The 18,906-nt window shown below is 46.0% G+C and overlaps 1 protein-coding gene and 5 long non-coding RNA genes across 25 annotated transcripts in view; 2 read left to right on the top strand and 4 right to left on the bottom strand.

Moving 5' to 3' along the window:
• Positions 1-3,411, top strand: part of eps8a (epidermal growth factor receptor pathway substrate 8a) — a 175,792-nt gene extending 172,381 nt beyond the window's left edge. For all 9 annotated transcript variants that reach the window (XM_052514481.1, XM_052514476.1, XM_052514479.1 and 6 more), the window contains one exon: positions 3,201-3,411. In XM_052514481.1, the coding sequence (XP_052370441.1) occupies positions 3,201-3,396 (196 nt within the window). In that variant the 3' untranslated portion in view covers positions 3,397-3,411. The remainder of the gene's footprint in view (positions 1-3,200) is intronic.
• Positions 3,341-3,953, bottom strand: LOC127927793 (uncharacterized). Of its 2 annotated transcripts, none has more exons than XR_008129069.1 (3): positions 3,782-3,953; positions 3,507-3,744; positions 3,341-3,468 (listed from the first exon to the last, which is right to left on the bottom strand). It is a non-coding gene; the product is annotated as an uncharacterized LOC127927793 (long non-coding RNA). The 2 variants fall into 2 exon arrangements; XR_008129068.1 differs by having other exon boundaries at positions 3,462-3,598; positions 3,691-3,744.
• Positions 3,954-4,327: 374 nt separating this feature from the next.
• On the bottom strand, positions 4,328-5,585 carry LOC127927795 (uncharacterized). 5 transcript variants are annotated; one of them, XR_008129073.1, is made up of 3 exons: positions 4,841-5,585; positions 4,643-4,804; positions 4,328-4,606 (listed from the first exon to the last, which is right to left on the bottom strand). It is a non-coding gene; the product is annotated as an uncharacterized LOC127927795 (long non-coding RNA). The 5 variants fall into 5 exon arrangements; XR_008129076.1 differs by having other exon boundaries at positions 4,661-4,804; XR_008129074.1 differs by having other exon boundaries at positions 4,859-5,585.
• Positions 5,586-11,828: 6,243 nt separating this feature from the next.
• LOC127927791 (uncharacterized) lies at positions 11,829-16,142 on the bottom strand. Of its 2 annotated transcripts, none has more exons than XR_008129065.1 (4): positions 16,091-16,142; positions 14,769-14,963; positions 13,792-13,986; positions 11,829-12,153 (listed from the first exon to the last, which is right to left on the bottom strand). It is a non-coding gene; the product is annotated as an uncharacterized LOC127927791 (long non-coding RNA). The 2 variants fall into 2 exon arrangements; XR_008129066.1 differs by having other exon boundaries at positions 13,792-13,940.
• Positions 16,143-16,351: 209 nt separating this feature from the next.
• On the top strand, positions 16,352-17,189 carry LOC127927789 (uncharacterized). Of its 4 annotated transcripts, none has more exons than XR_008129059.1 (3): positions 16,352-16,884; positions 16,977-17,053; positions 17,100-17,189. It is a non-coding gene; the product is annotated as an uncharacterized LOC127927789 (long non-coding RNA). The 4 variants fall into 4 exon arrangements; XR_008129058.1 differs by having other exon boundaries at positions 16,352-16,930; XR_008129061.1 differs by adding an exon at positions 16,916-16,976 and having other exon boundaries at positions 16,352-16,823; positions 17,023-17,110.
• A 132-nt stretch (positions 17,190-17,321) lies between these two features.
• LOC127927794 (uncharacterized) lies at positions 17,322-18,510 on the bottom strand. 3 transcript variants are annotated; one of them, XR_008129070.1, is made up of 4 exons: positions 18,298-18,510; positions 17,991-18,204; positions 17,670-17,776; positions 17,322-17,455 (listed from the first exon to the last, which is right to left on the bottom strand). It is a non-coding gene; the product is annotated as an uncharacterized LOC127927794 (long non-coding RNA). The 3 variants fall into 3 exon arrangements; XR_008129072.1 differs by having other exon boundaries at positions 18,098-18,204; XR_008129071.1 differs by having other exon boundaries at positions 17,429-17,562.
• Positions 18,511-18,906: the final 396 nt, after the last annotated feature.

Here is an 18,906-nt window from a genome sequence, read left to right as displayed (position 1 = left end):
AGACCATCACATTGCCTCCACCTCCACCAGACCATCACATTGCCTCCCCCCAGACCATCACATTGCCTCCCCCAGACCATCACATTGCCTCCCCCAGACCATCACATTGCCTCCCCAGACCATCATCCTCCACATCACATTGCCTCCCCCAGACCATCACATTGCCTCCACCAGACCATCACATTGCCTCCCCAGACCATCACATTGCCTCCACCAGACCATCACATTGCCTCCCCCAGACCATCACATTGCCTCCCCAGACCATCACATTGCCTCCCCAGACCATCACATTGCCTCCATCAGACCATCACATTGCCTCCACCAGACCATCACATTGCCTCCCCCAGACCATCACATTGCCTCCCCAGACCATCACATTGCCTCCCCCAGACCATCACATTGCCTCCACCAGACCATCACATTACCTCCACCAGACCATCACATTGCCTCCACCTCCACCAGACCATCACGTTGCCTCTACCTCCCCCAGACCATCACATTGCCTCCACCTCCCCCAGAGCATCACATTGCCTCCCCCAGACCATCACATTGCCTCCACCAGACCATCACATTGCCTCCCCCAGACCATCACATTGCCTCCACCTCCCCCAGACCATCACATTGCCTCCCCAGACCATCACATTGCCTCCACCTCCCCAGACCATCACATTGCCTCCACCTCCCCAGACCATCACATTACCTCCACCAGACCATCACATTGCCTCCACCTCCACCAGACCATCACATTGCCTCCACCTCCCCCAGACCATCACATTGCCTCCACCTCCCCAGACCATCACATTGCCTCCCCAGACCATCACATTGCCTCCACCAGACCATCACATTGCCTCCCCCAGACCATCACATTGCCTCCACCTCCCCCAGACCATCACATTGCCTCCCCAGACCATCACATTGCCTCCCCTCCCCCAGACCATCACATTGCCTCCCCCAGACCATCCATTGCCTCCACCAGACCATCACATTGCCTCCACCAGACCATCACATTGCCTCCACCTCCCCCAGACCATCACATTGCCTCCCCAGACCATCATTGCCTCCCCCAGACCATCACATTGCCTCCCCCAGACCATCACATTGCCTCCCCCAGACCATCACATTGCCTCCCCCAGACCATCACATTGCCTCCACCAGACCATCACATTGCCTCCACCAGGCTTGACAGATGGTTCACTCCTCCAGCATATTTTCATTTTTTCTGCATCTCCCGAATGTTCTTCTTTGTGATCCAAACCCCTCAAATGTAGATGAGTCTGTCCATAACACTTTTCCTAACATCTTCCTCTGTCCAGTGTCTGTGTTCTTTTTCCCATTTTTATTGGCCAGTCTGAGATATGGCATTTTCTTTGCAACTCTGACTAGAAGGCAGCATCCCAGAGTCGCCTCTTCACTGTTGACGTTGAGACTGGTGTTTTGCGGGTACTATTTAATGAAGTTGCCAGTTGAGGACTTGTGCGGCGTCTGTTTCTCAAACTAGACACTCTAATGTACTTGTCCTCTTGCTCAGTTGTGCACTGGGGTCTCCCACTCCTCTTTCTATTCTGGTTAGGGCCAGTTTGCGCTGTTCTGTGAAGGGAGTAGTACACAGCGTTGTACGAGATCTTCAGTTTCTCGCATGGAATAGCCTTCATTTCTCAGAACAAGAATAGACTGATGAGTTCCAGACTAAAGTTCTTTATTTCCGACCATTTTGAGCCTGTAATCGAACCCACAAATGCTGATGCTCCAGATACTCAACTAGTCTAAAGAAGGCCAGTTTTATTGCTTCTTTAAGCAGGACAATAGTTTTCAGCTGTGCTAACATAATTGAAAAAGGGTTTTCTAATGATCAATTAGCCTTTTAAAATGGTAAACGTGGATTAGCTAACACTTGAAACACAGGAGTGATGGTTGCTGATAATGGGCCTCTGTACTCCTATGTAGATATTCCATTAAAAATCTGCCGTTTCCAGTTTCAATAGTCATTTACAACATTAACAATGTCTACACTGTATTTCTGATCATTTTGATGTTATTTTAATGGACCAAAATTAAACTTTTCTTTAAAAAATAAGGACATTTCTAAGTGACCCCAAACTTTTGAAGTAATATCATCTATATATCTATATGAGAATACATCCTATAGTATGGTATAGTACTGATACCTCCTCTCCTGACGAGGTCAAGGCCTGGCTACAGCTGAAGGGATTCAACTCGTTCAACTGGACATATAGAAATATTAGTTCTATCTGACTATGTGGAGATGACTGCTGGTGTTCCCCAAGGTTCTATTCTGGGTCCTGTGCTTTTCACTATTTAAATGAATCAGCTCAACTCTGGTGTGGCTTTTGTCTATTTCTACCGTGATGATGACTGCTGGTGTCCCCCAAGGTTCTATTCTGGGTCCTGTGCTTTTCACTATTTAAATGAATCAGCTCAACTCTGGTGTGGCTTTTGTCTATTTCTACCGTGATGATGACTGCTGGTGTCCCCCAAGGTTCTATTCTGGGTCCTGTGCTTTTCACTATTTAAATGAATGAGCTCAACTCTGGTGTGGCTTTTGTCTATTTCTACCGTGATGATGACTGCTGGTGTCCCCCAGCTGTCCTGTGCTTTTCACTAAAATGAATGAGCTCAACTCTGGTGTGGCTTTTGTCTATTTCTACCGTGATGATGACTGCTGGTGTCCCCCAGGGTTCTATTCTGGGTCCTGTGCTTTTCACTATTTAAATGAATGAGTTCAACTCTGGTGTGGCTTTTGTCTATTTCTGTGAGATGACTGCTGGTGTCCCCCAGGTTCTATTCTGGGTCCTGTGCTTTTCACTAAAATGAATCAGTAACTCTGGTGTGGCTTTTGTCTAACCCTGAAGACTGCTGATTAACTATTCTGGGACCTGGTATATTTAAATGAATGAGCTCAACTCTGGTGTGGCTTTTGTCTATTTCTAGGCAGATGACTGCTGGTGTCCCCCTTCTATTCTGGGTCCTGTGCTTTTCACTATTTAAATGAATGAGCTCAACTCTGGTGTGGCTTTTGTCTATTTCTACCGTGATGATGACTGCTGGTGTCCCCCAAGGTTCTATTCTGGGTCCTGTGCTTTTCACTATTTAAATGAATCAGCTCAACTCTGGTGTGGCTTTTGTCTATTTCTACCGTGATGATGACTGTCGTACTCCTGTGCTACTACCCGTCTCTACAGTACCATTACCAGTCTGGGAGTATTAACCGGAGCCCAGCTGTTCTCTCTAAATAAGGAGGAGCTGAAGACGGTGTGTCCAGACGACGGGGCCAGGGTCTTCAGTCAGGTGACCGTCCAGAAGGCTGCTCTGGAGGTGGGTAGTGCTTCTCCTCTTACTAAACCTGGTAACACTGAGCTGGCTAACCCTGCAAGCTAGCTGATTAACACTGATAGACCAGGGATAAAGATACAGTAGCTAACTGCCTTAAGGCAGAGTGCAGGGTTGAACCTGAACGGAAGGCAGCCAATCAGAGTGCAGGGTTAAACCTGAACGGAAGGCAGCCAATCATAGCAGCCTCAAGGCAGAGTGCAGGGTTAAACCTGAACGGAAGGCAGCCAATCAGAGTGCAGGGTTAAACCTTAACGGAAGGCAGCCAATCATAGCAGCCTCAAGGCAGAGTGCAGGGTTAAACCTGAACGGAAGGCAGCCAATCAGAGTGCAGGGTTAAACCTGAACGGAAGGCAGCCAATCATAGCAGCCTCAAGGCAGAGTGCAGGGTTAAACCTGAACGGAAGGCAGCCAATCAGAGTGCAGGTTAAACCTGAACGGAAGGCAGCCAATCATAGCAGCCTCAAGGCAGAGTGCAGGGTTAAACCTGAACGGAAGGCAGCCAATCATAGCAGCCTCAAGGCAGAGTGCAGGGTTAAACCTGAACGGAAGGCAGCCAATCATAGCAGCCTCAAGGCAGAGTGCAGGGTTAAACTCAGCCAATCAGCAGCCAATCAGAGTGCAGGGTTAAACTCAGCCAATCAGCAGCCAATCGCTAACGTGTTTAGCTATCCAAAGTCCAGACTGTTGAAAAGTCCACTTGGGCTAAATGTTTGAACCCAGTGGTGCATTGTGGCTAGTGTAGTTCAGATGATTCTACTGGCTGGGTGTCTGCTTTTGGGAATCTCTTCTTCTGAGTGTGTTTGATGTAATCACAGAACCTTGAATCTCTTCTTCTGAGTGTGTTTGATGTAATCACAGAACCTTGAATCTCTTCTTCTGAGTGTGTTTGATGTAATCACAGAACCTTGAATCTCTTCTTCTGAGTGTGTTTGATGTAATCACAGAACCTTGAATCTCTTCTTCTGAGTGTGTTTGATGTAATCACAGAACCTTGAATCTCTTCTTCTGAGTGTGTTTGATGTAATCACAGAACCTTGAATCTCTTCTTCTGAGTGTGTTTGATGTAATCACAGAACCTTGAATCTCTTCTTCTGAGTGTGTTTGATGTAACCACAGAACCTGCAAACACCTGTGTACCTATAAACACCTGTGTACCTATAAACACCTGTGCACCTATAAACACCTGTGTACCTATAAACACCTGTGTACCTATAAACACCTGTGCTCCTATAAACACCTGTGCACCTATAAACACCTGTGCACCTATAAACACCTGTGTACCTATAAACACCTGTGTACCTATAAACACCTGTGTACCTATAAACACCTGTGTACCTATAAACACCTGTGTACCTATAAACACCTGTGTACCTATAAACACCTGTGTACCTATAAACACCTGTGTACCTATAAACACCTGTGTACCTATAAACACCTGTGTACCTATAAACACCTGTGCACCGATAAACACCTGTGCACCTATAAACACCTGTGTACCTATAAACACCTGTGTACCTATAAACACCTGTGTACCTATAAACACCTGTGTACCTATAAACACCTGTGTACCTATAAACACCTGTGTACCTATAAACACCTGTGTACCTATAAACACCTGTGTACCTATAAACACCTGTGTACCTATAAACACCTGTGTACCTATAAACACCTGTGCACCTGAGCTTTTTCTGCATTTTGAAGCGTTACAGCCTTATTCTAAAATTGATTAAATTAAATGAATGTTTTTCCTCGTCAATCTACACACAATAACCCTTAATGACAAAGTGAAAACAGTTTTTATTTTTTTATTTGAGCAAATGTATTAAAAATGCTTACCTTATTTACATAAGTATTCAGACCCTTTGCTATGAGACTCGAAGTTGAGCTCAGATGCATCCTGTTTCCATTGATCATCCTTAAGATGTTTCTTCAACTTGATGATCCTTGAGGTTTCTACAATTTGATTGGAGTCCACCTGTGGTAAATTCAATTGATTGGACATGATTTGAAAAGGCACACACCTGTCTATATAAGGTCCCGCAGTTGACAGTGGATGTCAGAGCAAAAACCAAGCCATGAGGTTTGAAGGGATTGTCCATAGAGCTCCGAGACAGGATTGTGTCGAGGCATAGATCTGGGGAAGGGGACCAAAACATTTCTGCAGCATTGAAGGTCCCCAAGAACACAGTGGCCTCCACCATTCTTAAATGGAAGAAGTTTGGAACCACCAATAATCTTCCTAGAGCTGGCCAACCGGCCAAACTGACCAATAGGGTGAGAAGAGCCTTGGTCAGGGAGGTGACCAAGAACCCGATGGTCACTCTGACAGAGCTCCAGAGTTCTTCTTTGGAGATGAGAGAACCTTCCAGAAGGACAACCATCTCTGTAGCACTCCACCAATCAGGCCGTTATGGTGGAGTGGCTAGTTGAAAGCCACTCCGCGGTAAAAGGCACATCCCACTTAGAGTTTGTCAAAAGGCACCTAAAGGACACTCAGACCAGGAGAAACCAGATTCTCTGGTCTGATGAAACCAAGATGTAACTCTTTGGCCTGAATGCCAAGCGTCACGTCTGGAGGAAATCTGACACCATCCCTACGGTGAATCATTTTGGTGGCAGCATCATGCTGTTGTCGTGTTTACTATCATTAACTGAAGACTGAAAGTTTTTTTATCAAAGATTCTCTGTAATTAGTTACTATGTGATCAACTGATTAATCACGTAACTAATTCACTAGGAAGTCGGGGGACCAAGGAAAAATATTCAGATTACAAAGTTATCATTTCCTAAAATAACTTTTCAGATATTTTTCCTGATCAATTAGTCTTCGAATGAATGAATTATTTACTTTACCTCACGTTAGTCTCATTCCAAGCGTAAATTGTTGGTTATCTGCACGAACCCAGTCTTCACTATGAGTCATCCATACATCAATTGTCTTAAATCATTTATTTATTACTAACTAAGTAATTCACAGAAATGCATAAACAAACAAACAAAGGTAAATGTAATGATAGGAGAATGTGCCCCTAGTGGGCTGAACCGGCATGGCGGCTTGTTAGACAAAAGGGGAAGTGGGGGTCGACTAAGAAGTCACTACAGAGTGACAATTATAACAATTGAAATGCTAATCCTTTGCTCACTCATTCGTGAACAATTGCAATCAACATATATATTTACGCTCAGTGTGTCGTCTTGATCGTCTTGGTGAAAAGTCTTTCTTTTGTAGAATTGTCCCGTTTCTCTCCCTCTGTCTTGGTTAGAGGGGATAGTTCAGAGTGACATTCGTTATAGAATGGATGTTTCGGCGGTTGTCGTTCTTCACGTTTAATGATACCGAATTCCCAGCTGCAGTTTTAACCAGGTGGTTAAAAGGTGGTTAAAAGAGTGGCTTCAGGACTAGTCTCTGAATGGCCTTGAATGGCCCAGCCACAGCCCGGACTTGAACCCAATCAAACATCTCTGGAGAGACCTGAAAATAGCTGCAGTTTTAACCAGGTGGTTAAAAGGTGGTTAAAAGAGTGGCTTCAGGACTAGTCTCTGAATGGCCTTGAATGGCCCAGCCACAGCCCGGACTTGAACCCAATCAAACATCTCTGGAGAGACCTGAAAATAGCTGCATTAACAACTCCTCGAGTGTCTCCTCATCTCCCATCTGTTCACTCTCCTCCATTCTGTCCAATAATTCCTCGACCCTCTCAGACTCAGCTCTCAGCTTCGCCGACGGCTCCAATTCCATCCATGGCTCCTTACGGTAAACAGGGGGAGTTGGCTCAGGTCTGAACCCTGACTCTGCCACACTGTCCCTGAGCCCCCCAATACATTTTTGGGGCTGACTCTTGGGCTTCCTTTTGCGCCGTCGTGCTTGTCTCTTCGACTCCATTCTCCTATAGCCCTCTTCGCACTGCTCCAGCGAATCCCAGGCGGGCTCCGGCACTCTCTCTGGGTCGACCGCCCACTTGTCTATTTCCTCCCAAGTAGTGTCGTCCCGATATCCTGCTGCCGCTGTTGCTTCTCCTCATACCAGCGTCTCTCAGCTCTCTCCGCCTCCAGTTCTTCTTTGGGGCGGCGATATTCTCCAGGCTGATCCCAGGGTCCTTCTCCGAACAATTCATCCTCCCATGTCCGTTCCTCCTTTCGCTGCTTCTGCTGTCGATGCCTGTTGACACGCTGCTTGGTCCGGGTGTGGTGGGTGATTCTGTAACGGCGTTCGTCTGTCGAAAGAGAGTCGGACCAAAATGTAGCGTGGTGGTTACTCATGTTCTTTAATAAAATAGAACGATACATGAAATAACTAAATAAGCAAAACAACAAACGAAACACGAAAACCTATACAGCCTGTCTTGTGACAACAAACACAGAGACAGGAACAATCACCCACAAAACACACAGTGAAACCCAGGCTACCTAAATATGGTTCCCGATCAGAGACAACGAGAATCACCTGACTCTGATTGAGAACCGCCTCAGGCAGCCATAGCCTATGCTAGACACCCCTACTCATCCGCAATCCCAATGCCTACTAAAACCCCAATACGAAACACAACAAAATAGACCCATGTCACACCCTGGCCTGACCAAATAAAGAAAGAAAACACAAAATACTAAGACCAAGGCGTGACAGTAACAAAATGTGGTAAAAGTCAAGGGGTCTGAATACTTTCCGAATGCACTGTTTACAGGTACATTGAAGTGTTTGCAGGTACATACAGGTGTTTGCAGGAGTTTACAGATACATACAGGTCTTTACAGGTATATACAGGTGTTTGTAGGTACATACAGGTGTTTGCAGGAGTTTACAGATACATACAGGTATTTACAGGAGTTTGCAGGTACATACAGGTGTTTACAGGTACATACAGGTCTTTGCAGGTATATACAGGTGTTTACAGGTACATACAGGTGTTTGCAGGTACATACAGGTCTTTACAGGTACATACAGGTCTTTACAGGTATATACAGGTCTTTACAGGTATATACAGGTCTTTACAGGTACATACAGGTCTTTACAGGTATATACAGGTCTTTGCAGGTACATACAGGTCTTTGCAGGTACATACAGGTCTTTACAGGTACATACAGGTCTTTACAGGTACATACAGGTCTTTGCAGGTATATACAGGTGTTTACAGGTACATACAGGTGTTTGCAGGTACATACAGGTCTTTACAGGTACATACAGGTCTTTACAGGTACATACAGGTCTTTACAGGTACATACAGGTCTTTACAGGTATATACAGGTCTTTGCAGGTATATACAGGTCTTTACAGGTATATACAGGTCTTTACAGGTACATACAGGTGTTTGCAGGTACATACAGGTCTTTACAGGTACATACAGGTCTTTACAGGTACATACAGGTCTTTACAGGTACATACAGGTCTTTACAGGTACATACAGGTCTTTACAGGTACATACAGGTCTTTACAGGTACATACAGGTCTTTACAGGTACATACAGGTCTTTACAGGTACATACAGGTGTTTGCAGGTACATACAGGTCTTTACAGGTACATACAGGTCTTTACAGGTACATACAGGTCTTTGCAGGTACATACAGGTCTTTACAGGTATATACAGGTCTTTACAGGTACATACAGGTCTTTACAGGTACATACAGGTCTTTACAGGTATATACAGGTGTTTGCAGGTACATACAGGTCTTTACAGGTATATACAGGTCTTTACAGGTACATACAGGTCTTTACAGGTACATACAGGTCTTTACAGGTACATACAGGTCTTTACAGGTACATACAGGTCTTTACAGGTACATACAGGTCTTTACAGGTATATACAGGTCTTTACAGGTACATACAGGTCTTTACAGGTACATACAGGTGTTTTCAGGTACATACAGGTCTTTACAGGTACATACAGGTCTTTACAGGTATATACAGGTCTTTACAGGTACATACAGGTCTTTGCAGGTACATACAGGTCTTTACAGGTACATACAGGTCTTTACAGGTACATACAGGTCTTTGCAGGTATATACAGGTCTTTACAGGTACATACAGGTCTTTACAGGTACATACAGGTCTTTACAGGTACATACAGGTATTTGCAGGTATATACAGGTGTTTGCAGGTACATACAGGTCTTTACAGGTACATACAGGTATTTGCAGGTACATACAGGTCTTTACAGGTATATACAGGTCTTTACAGGTACATACAGGTCTTTACAGGTACATACAGGTGTTTTCAGGTACATACAGGTCTTTACAGGTACATACAGGTCTTTACAGGTACATACAGGTCTTTACAGGTATATACAGGTCTTTACAGGTACATACAGGTCTTTACAGGTATATACAGGTCTTTACAGGTACATACAGGTCTTTACAGGTACATACAGGTATTTACAGGTACATACAGGTCTTTGCAGGTACATACAGGTCTTTACAGGTACATACAGGTCTTTACAGGTACATACAGGTCTTTGCAGGTACATACAGGTCTTTACAGGTACATACAGGTCTTTACAGGTACATACAGGTCTTTACAGGTACATACAGGTCTTTGCAGGTACATACAGGTCTTTGCAGGTACATACAGGTCTTTACAGGTACATACAGGTCTTTACAGGTACATACAGGTCTTTACAGGTACATACAGGTCTTTGCAGGTACATACAGGTCTTTGCAGGTACATACAGGTCTTTGCAGGTACATACAGGTCTTTACAGGTACATACAGGTCTTTACAGGTACATACAGGTCTTTACAGGTACATACAGGTGTTTACAGGTATATACAGGTATTTACAGGTACATACAGGTCTTTACAGGTACATACAGGTCTTTACAGGTACATACAGGTGTTTACAGGTACATACAGGTGTTTGCAGGTACATACAGGTCTTTGCAGGTATATACAGGTGTTTGCAGGTACATACAGGTCTTTACAGGTACATACAGGTCTTTACAGGTACATACAGGTGTTTACAGGTATATACAGGTCTTTACAGGTACATACAGGTGTTTACAGGTATATACAGGTATTTACAGGGATACTTGCAGTCTACATGCTCTTTAAAGCTTTGGCAAGGTGTGGTTTCTGTCTGGTCTCTGTCCTCCTGCAGGTCTTCTTCTGACCACTGCAGTCTTCAGACTCTAAACTCTCACTAAGGTATTGTTCCACTAGATCGGTTGTTCTAGGCTCTACTCTGTTGGCCAGCGTTCCTGTAGTCACGGCTCTCTTCTGTTCAGGACTTCTGCACACCTGTCTCACTAGGCTAACACACCTCATTGGTCTGTGGACTTCTCCACACCTGTCTCACTAGGCTAACACACCTCATTGGTCTGTGGACTTCTCCACACCTGTCTCACTAGGCTAACGCACCTCACCGGTCTGTGTTCTAAATCCAATCCACCACTTAGACAATACAGTGTGCAGGTCAAGATAACATACAGTATGTCTTGTACCAACTGCTCACATTGAAAAACAGTCTTAAGTTTGGATCAATATTTTCTCAAACTTAAATAAGTATGATAACAGGCTGTTTTTCTAAATGTTGTGAAGCTGGCCAGCAGATGGAAACTATAAACTGAGATTCCCCTTCCTAGATTAACACCATGGCTTTAAGAACCCTCCTCCCGGTCTCCTTCCTAGATAACCACCATGGCTTTAAGAACCCACCTCCTGGTCTCCTTCCTAGATAACCACCATGGCTTTAAGAACCCTCCTCCTGGTCTCCTTCCTAGATAACCACCATGGCTTTAAGAACCATCCTCCTGGTCTCCTCCCTAGATAACCACCATGGCTTTAAGAACCCTCCTCCTGGTCTCCTCCTGGTCTCCTTCCTAGATAACCACCATGGCTTTAAGAACCCTCCTCCTGGTCTCCTTCCTAGATAACCACCATGGCTTTAAGAACCCTCCTCCTGGTCTCCTTCCTAGATAACCACCATGGCTTTAAGAACCCTCCTCCTGGCCTCCTTCCTAGATAACCACCATGGCTTTAAGAACCCTCCTCCTGGTCTCCTTCCTAGATAACCACCATGGCTTTAAGAACCCTCCTCCTGGTCTCCTCCTGGTCTCCTTCCTAGATAACCACCATGGCTTTAAGAACCCTCCTCCTGGTCTCCTTCCTAGATAACCACCATGGCTTTAAGAACCCTCCTCCTGGTCTCCTTCCTAGATAACCACCATGGCTTTAAGAACCATCCTCCTGGTCTCCTCCCTAGATAACCACCATGGCTTTAAGAACCCTCCTCCTGATCTCCTTCCTAGATAACCACCATGGCTTTAAGAACCCTCCTCCTGGTCACCTCCTGGTCTCCTTCCTAGATAACCACCATGGCTTTAAGAACCCTCCTCCTGGTCTCCTTCCTAGATAACCACCATGGCTTTAAGAACCCTCCTCCTGGTCTCCTTCCTAGATAACCACCATGGCTTTAAGAACCCTCCTCCTGGCCTCCTTCCTAGATAACCACCATGGCTTTAAGAACCCTCCTCCTGGCCTCCTTCCTAGATAACCACCATGGCTTTAAGAACCCTCCTCCTGGTCTCCTTCCTAGATAACCACCATGGCTTTAAGAACCCTCCTCCTGGTCTCCTCCTGGTCTCCTCCCTAGATAACCACCATGGCTTTAAGAACCCTCCTCCTGGTCTCCTTCCTAGATAACCACCATGGCTTTAAGAACCCTCCTCCTGGTCTCCTCCTGGTCTCCTTCCTAGATAACCACCATGGATTTAAGAACCCTCCTCCTGGTCTCTTCCCTAGATAACCACCATGGCTTTAAGAACCCTCCTTTTGGTCTCCTTCCTAGATAACCACCATGGCTTTAAGAACCCACCTCCTGGTCTCCACCATGGCTTTAAGAACCCTCCTCCTGGTCTCCTTCCTAGATAACCACCATGGCTTTAAGAACCCTCCTCCTGGTCTCCTCCTGGTCTCCTTCCTAGATAACCACCATGGCTTTAAGAACCCTCCTCCTGGTCTCCTTCCTAGATAACCACCATGGCTTTAAGAACCCTCCTCCTGGTCTCCTTCCTAGATAACCACCATGGCTTTAAGAACCCTCCTCCTGGTCTCCTTCCTAGATAACCACCATGGCTTTAAGAACCCTCCTCCTGGTCTCCTTCCTAGATAACCACCATGGCTTTAAGAACCCTCCTCCTGGCCTCCTTCCTAGATAACCACCATGGCTTTAAGAACCCTCCTCCTGGCCTCCTTCCTAGATAACCACCATGGCTTTAAGAACCCTCCTCCTGGTCTCCTTCCTAGATAACCACCATGGCTTTAAGAACCCTCCTCCTGGTCTCCTCCTGGTCTCCTCCCTAGATAACCACCATGGCTTTAAGAACCCTCCTCCTGGTCTCCTTCCTAGATAACCACCATGGCTTTAAGAACCCTCCTCCTGGTCTCCTCCTGGTCTCCTTCCTAGATAACCACCATGGATTTAAGAACCCTCCTCCTGGTCTCTTCCCTAGATAACCACCATGGCTTTAAGAACCCTCCTTTTGGTCTCCTTCCTAGATAACCACCATGGCTTTAAGAACCCACCTCCTGGTCTCCTTCCTAGATAACCACCATGGCTTTAAGAACCCTCCTCCTGGTCTCCTTCCTAGATAACCACCATGGCTTTAAGAACCCTCCTCCTGGTCTCCTCCTGGTCTCCTTCCTAGATAACCACCATGGCTTTAAGAACCCTCCTCCTGGTCTCCTTCCTAGATAACCACCATGGCTTTAAGAACCCTCCTCCTGGTCTCCTTCCTAGATAACCACCATGTCTTTAAGAACCCTCCTCCTGGTCTCCTTCCTAGATAACCACCATGGCTTTAAGAACCCTCCTCCTGGTCTCCTTCCTAGATAACCACCATGGCTTTAAGAACCCTCCTCCTGGTCTCCTGGTCTCCTCCTGGTCTCCTTCCTAGATAACCACCATGGCTTTAAGAACCCACCTCCTGGTCTCCTTCCTAGATAACCTCCATGGCTTTAAGAACCCTCCTCCTGGTCTCCTTCCTAGATAACCACCATGGCTTTAAGAACCCTCCTCCTGGTCTCCTCCTTCTCCTTCCTAGATAACCACCATGGCTTTAAGAACCCTCCTCTTGGTCTCCTCCTGGTCTCCTTCCTAGATAACCACCATGGCTTTAAGAACCCTCCTCCTGGTCTTCTTCCTAGATAACCACCATGGCTTTAAGAACCCTCCTCCTGGTCTCCTTCCTAGATAACCACCATGGCTTTAAGAACCCACCTCCTGGTCTCCTTCCGAGATAACCACCATGGCTTTAAGAACCCTCCTCCTGGTCTCCTCCTGGTCTCCTTCCTAGATAACCACAATGGCTTTAAGAACCCTAGATAACCACCATGGCTTTAAGAACCCTCCTCCTGGTCTCCTTCCTAGATAACCACCATGGCTTTAAGAACCCTCCTCCTGGTCTGCTCCTGGTCTCCTTCCTAGATAACCACCATGGCTTTAAGAACCCACCTCCTGGTCTCCTTCCTAGATAACCACCATGGCTTTAAGAACCCTCCTCCTGGTCTCCTTCCTAGATAACCACCATGGCTTTAAGAACCCTCCTCCTGGTCTCCTCCTGGTCTCCTTCCTAGATAACCACCATGGCTTTAAGAACCCTCCTCCTGGTCTCCTTCCTAGATAACCACCATGGCTTTAAGAACCCTCCTCCTGGTCTCCTTCCTAGATAACCACCATGTCTTTAAGAACCCTCCTCCTGGTCTCCTTCCTAGATAACCACCATGGCTTTAAGAACCCTCCTCCCGGTCTCCTTCCTAGATAACCACCATGGCTTTAAGAACCCTCCTCCTGGTCTCCTCCTGGTCTCCTTCCTAGATAACCACCATGGCTTTAAGAACCCACCTCCTGGTCTCCTTCCTAGATAACCTCCATGGCTTTAAGAACCCTCCTCCTGGTCTCCTTCCTAGATAACCACCATGGCTTTAAGAACCCTCCTCCTGGTCTCCTCCTGGTCTCCTTCCTAGATAACCACCATGGCTTTAAGAACCCTCCTCTTGGTCTCCTCCTGGTCTCCTTCCTAGATAACCACCATGGCTTTAAGAACCCTCCTCCTGGTCTTCTTCCTAGATAACCACCATGGCTTTAAGAACCCTCCTCCTGGTCTCCTTCCTAGATAACCACCATGGCTTTAGAACCCACCTCCTGGTCTCCTTCCGAGATAACCACCATGAAGAACCCTCCTCCTGGTCTCCTCCTGGTCTCCTTCCTAGATAACCACAATGGCTTTAAGAACCCTCCTCCTGGTCTCCTTCCTAGATAACCACCATGGCTTTAAACCCTCCTCCTGGTCTCCTTCCTAGATAACCACCATGGCTTTAAGAACCCTCCTCCTGGTCTGCTCCTGGTCTCTTCCTAGATAACCACCATGGCTTTAAGAACCCTCCTCCTGGTCTCCTTCCTAGATAACCACCATGGCTTTAAGAACCCACCTCCTGGTCTCCTTCCTAGATAACCACCATGGCTTTAAGAACCCTCCTCCTGGTCTCCTCCTGGTCTCCTTCCTAGATAACCACCATGGCTTTAAGAACCCTCCTCCTGGTCTCCTTCCTAGATAACCACCATGGCTTTAAGAACCCTCCTCCTGGTCTCCTTCCTAGATAACCACCATGGCTTTAAGAACCCACCTCCTGGTCTCCTTCTAGATAACCACCATGGCTTTAAGAACCCTCCTCCTGGTCTCCTTCCTAGATAACCACCATGGCTTTAAACCCTACAGGTCTCCTTCCTAGATAACCACCATGGCTTTTAAGAACCCTCCTCCTGGTCTCCTTCCTAGATAACCACCATGGCTTTAAGAACCCTCCTCCTGGTCTCCTCCTGGTCTCCTTCCTAGATAACCACCATGGCTTTAAGAACCCACCTCCTGGTCTCCTTCCTAGATAACCACCATGGCTTTAAGAACCCTCCTCCTGGTCTCCTCCTGGTCTCCTTGGTCCTAGATAACCACCATGGCTTTAAGAACCCACCTCCTGGTCTCCTTCCTAGATAACCTCCATGGCTTTAAGAACCCTCCTCCTGGTCTCCTTCCTATAACCACCATGGCTTTAAGAACCCTCCTCCTGGTCTCCTCCTGGTCTCCTTCCTATAACCACCATGGCTTTATAACCCTCCTCTTGGTCTCTCCTGGTCTCCTTCCTAGATAACCACCATGGCTTTAGAACCCTGGTCTTCTTCCTAGATAACCACCATGGCTTTAAGAACCCTCCTCCTGGTCTCCTTCCTAGATAACCACCATGGCTTTAAGAACCCACCTCCTGGTCTCCTTCCGAGATAACCACCATGGCTTTAAGAACCCTCCTCCTGGTCTCCTCCTGGTCTCCTTCCTAGATAACCACAATGGCTTTAAGAACCCTCCTCCTGGTCTCCTTCCTAGATAACCACCATGGCTTTAAGAACCCTCCTCCTGGTCTCCTTCCTAGATAACCACCATGGCTTTAAGAACCCTCCTCCTGGTCTGCTCCTGGTCTCCTTCCTAGATAACCACCATGGCTTTAAGAACCCTCCTCCTGGTCTCCTTCCTAGATAACCACCATGGCTTTAAGAACCCACCTCCTGGTCTCCTTCCTAGATAACCACCATGGCTTTAAGAACCCTCCTCCTGGTCTCCTCCTGGTCTCCTTCCTAGATAACCACAATGGCTTTAGAACCCTCCTCCTGGTCTCCTTCCTAGATAACCACCATGGCTTTAGAACCCTCCTCCTGGTCTCCTTCCTAGATAACCACCATGGCTTTATACAGTTTAAGAACCCACCTCCTGGTCTCCTTCCTAGATAACCACCATGGCTTTAAGAACCCTCCTCCTGGTCTCCTCCCGGTCTCCTTCCTAGATAACCACCATGGCTTTAAGAACCCACCTCCTGGTCTCCTTCCTAGATAACCACCATGGCTTTAAGAACCCTCCTCCTGGTCTCCTCCTGTCTGTAAGCGTTGCCATCCCTCACCTCTCACCATGTAGCTCAGCCTGCACTGCCATGGAGAATCATATCATACCATATCACTACTACTACTACTAATGTCACTACAGGTCATTTTAGAACAGGTTGAGTGTTATACTACTAATGGAACTACAGGTCAGTTTATAACAGGTTGAGTGTTATACTACTAATGGAACTACAGGTCAGTTTATAACAGGTTGAGTGTTATACTACTAATGTAACTACAGGTCAGTTTAGAACAGGTTGAGTGTTATACTACTAATGTAACTACAGGTCAGTTTATAACAGGTTGAGTGTTATACTACTAATGTAACTACAGGTCAGTTTATAACAGGTTGAGTGTTATACTACTAATGGAACTACAGGTCAGTTTAGAACAGGTTGAGTGTTATACTACTAATGGAACTACAGGTCAGTTTATAACAGGTTGAGTGTTATACTACTAATGGAACTACAGGTCAGTTTATAACAGGTTGAGTGTTATACTACTAATGTAACTACAGGTCAGTTTATAACAGGTTGAGTGTTATACTACTAATGGAACTACAGGTCAGTTTAGAACAGGTTGAGTGTTATACTACTAATGTAACTACAGGTCAGTTTATAACAGGTTGAGTGTTATACTACTAATGTAACTACAGGTCAGTTTATAACAGGTTGAGTGTTATACTACTAATGTAACTACAGGTCAGTTTAGAACAGGTTGAGTGTTATACTACTAATGGAACTACAGGTCAGTTTATAACAGGTTGAGTGTTATACTACTAATGTAACTACAGGTCAGTTTATAACAGGTTGAGTGTTATACTACTAATGTAACTACAGGTCAGTTTAGAACAGGTTGAGTGTTATACTACTGGTTCTCAGTCCAAATGTCGGTAGGTCTGCAGGACAACAGCTCTCTCAGGCCAGAGCTAGCAAAGCCTACTGTCTGACCGGCCACAGGATTCTCCCACCAAACTGTCATCTCCATTCACTAACAGTTTCCCTGTAGCAGCCCTGCTGGTGAGGCATCTCCCCTGTTCTCTAGTGGATTCGTAGAGTTATAAACACTAGAATGGTTTCTAGAGAGACCTCACTACTGTTTTCAACTCTATGATTCAGCCCAGCTGGTGAGGCATCTCCCCTGTTCTCTAGTGGATTCGTAGAGTTATAAACACTAGAATGGTTTCTAGAGAGACCTCACTACTGTTTTCAACTCTATGATTCAGCCCAGCTGGTGAGGCATCTCCCCTGTTCTCTAGTGGATTCGTAGAGTTATAAACACTAGAATGGTTTCTAGAGAGACCTCACTACTGTTTTCAACTCTATGATTCAGCCCAGCTGGTGAGGCATCTCCCCTGTTCTCTAGTGGATTTGTAGAGTTATAAACACTAGAATGGTTTCTAGAGAGACCTCACTACTGTTTTCAACTCTATGATTCAGCCCTGCTGGTGAGGCATCTCCCCTGTTCTCTAGTGGATTTGTAGAGTTATAAACACTAGAATGGCTTCTAGAGAGACCTCACTACTGTTTTCAACTCTATGATTCAGCCCTGCTGGTGAGGCTTCTCCCCTGTTCTCTAGTGGATTCGTAGAGTTATAAACACTAGAATGGTTTCTAGAGGGACCTCACTACTGTTTTCAACTCTATGATTCAGCCCAGCTGGTGAGGCATCTCCCCTGTTCTCTAGTGGATTCGTAGAGTTATAAACACTAGAATGGTTTCTAGAGAGACCTCACTACTGTTTTCAACTCTATGATTCAGCCCTGCTGGTGAGGCATCTCCCCTGTTCTCTAGTGGATTCGTAGAGTTATAAACACTAGAATGGTTTCTAGAGAGACCTCACTACTGTTTTCAACTCTATGATTCAGCCCTGCTGGTGAGGCATCTCCCCTGTTCTCTAGTGGATTCGTAGAGTTATAAACACTAGAATGGTTTCTAGAGAGACCTCACTACTGTTTTCAACTCTATGATTCAGCCCAGCTGGTGAGGCATCTCCCTGTTCTCTAGTGGATTCCACTAGAATGGTTTCTAGAGAGACCTCACTACTGTTTTCAACTCTATGATTCAGCCCTGCTGGTGAGGCATCTCCCCTGTTCTCTAGTGGATTCGTAGAGTTATAAACACTAGAATGGTTTCTAGAGAGACCTCACTACTGTTTTCAACTCTATGATTCAGCCCAGCTGGTGAGGCTTCTTCCCTGATGCTCATCTAGTGGATTCGTAGAGTTATAAACACTAGAATGGTTTCTAGAGAGACCTCACTACTGTTTTCAACTCTATGATTCAGCCCTGCTGTGATGAATGTGGACATTATTTAGTTCCGTAGTGTTCCCCTGTGGGAGACATCTCTACTGACTCTAACCTCCTTTCTCTGATATCTCTTTCTATCTATATCCCCCTCTCTCTTTCCTTTTCTCTCTCTATATCCCCCCTCTCTCCTTTTCTCTCTCTATATCCCCCCTCTCTCTCCTTTTCTCTCTCTATATCCCCCCTCTTTCTCTCTATATCCCACCCTCTTTCTCTCTCTATATCCCCCCTTTCTCTCTCTATATCCCCCCTCTTTCTCTCTATATCCCCCCTTTCTCTATATATATCCCCCCCCTTTTCTCTCTCTATATCCCCCTTTCTCTCTCTATCCCCCTCTCTCT

This window comes from Oncorhynchus keta, unplaced genomic scaffold (assembly GCF_023373465.1).
Source record: "Oncorhynchus keta strain PuntledgeMale-10-30-2019 unplaced genomic scaffold, Oket_V2 Un_scaffold_17580_pilon_pilon, whole genome shotgun sequence".
Classification (NCBI taxonomy): domain Eukaryota; kingdom Metazoa; phylum Chordata; class Actinopteri; order Salmoniformes; family Salmonidae; genus Oncorhynchus; species Oncorhynchus keta.
Note: the sequence above shows the minus strand (reverse complement) of the source record. Positions and strands in the feature narration are given on the sequence as shown.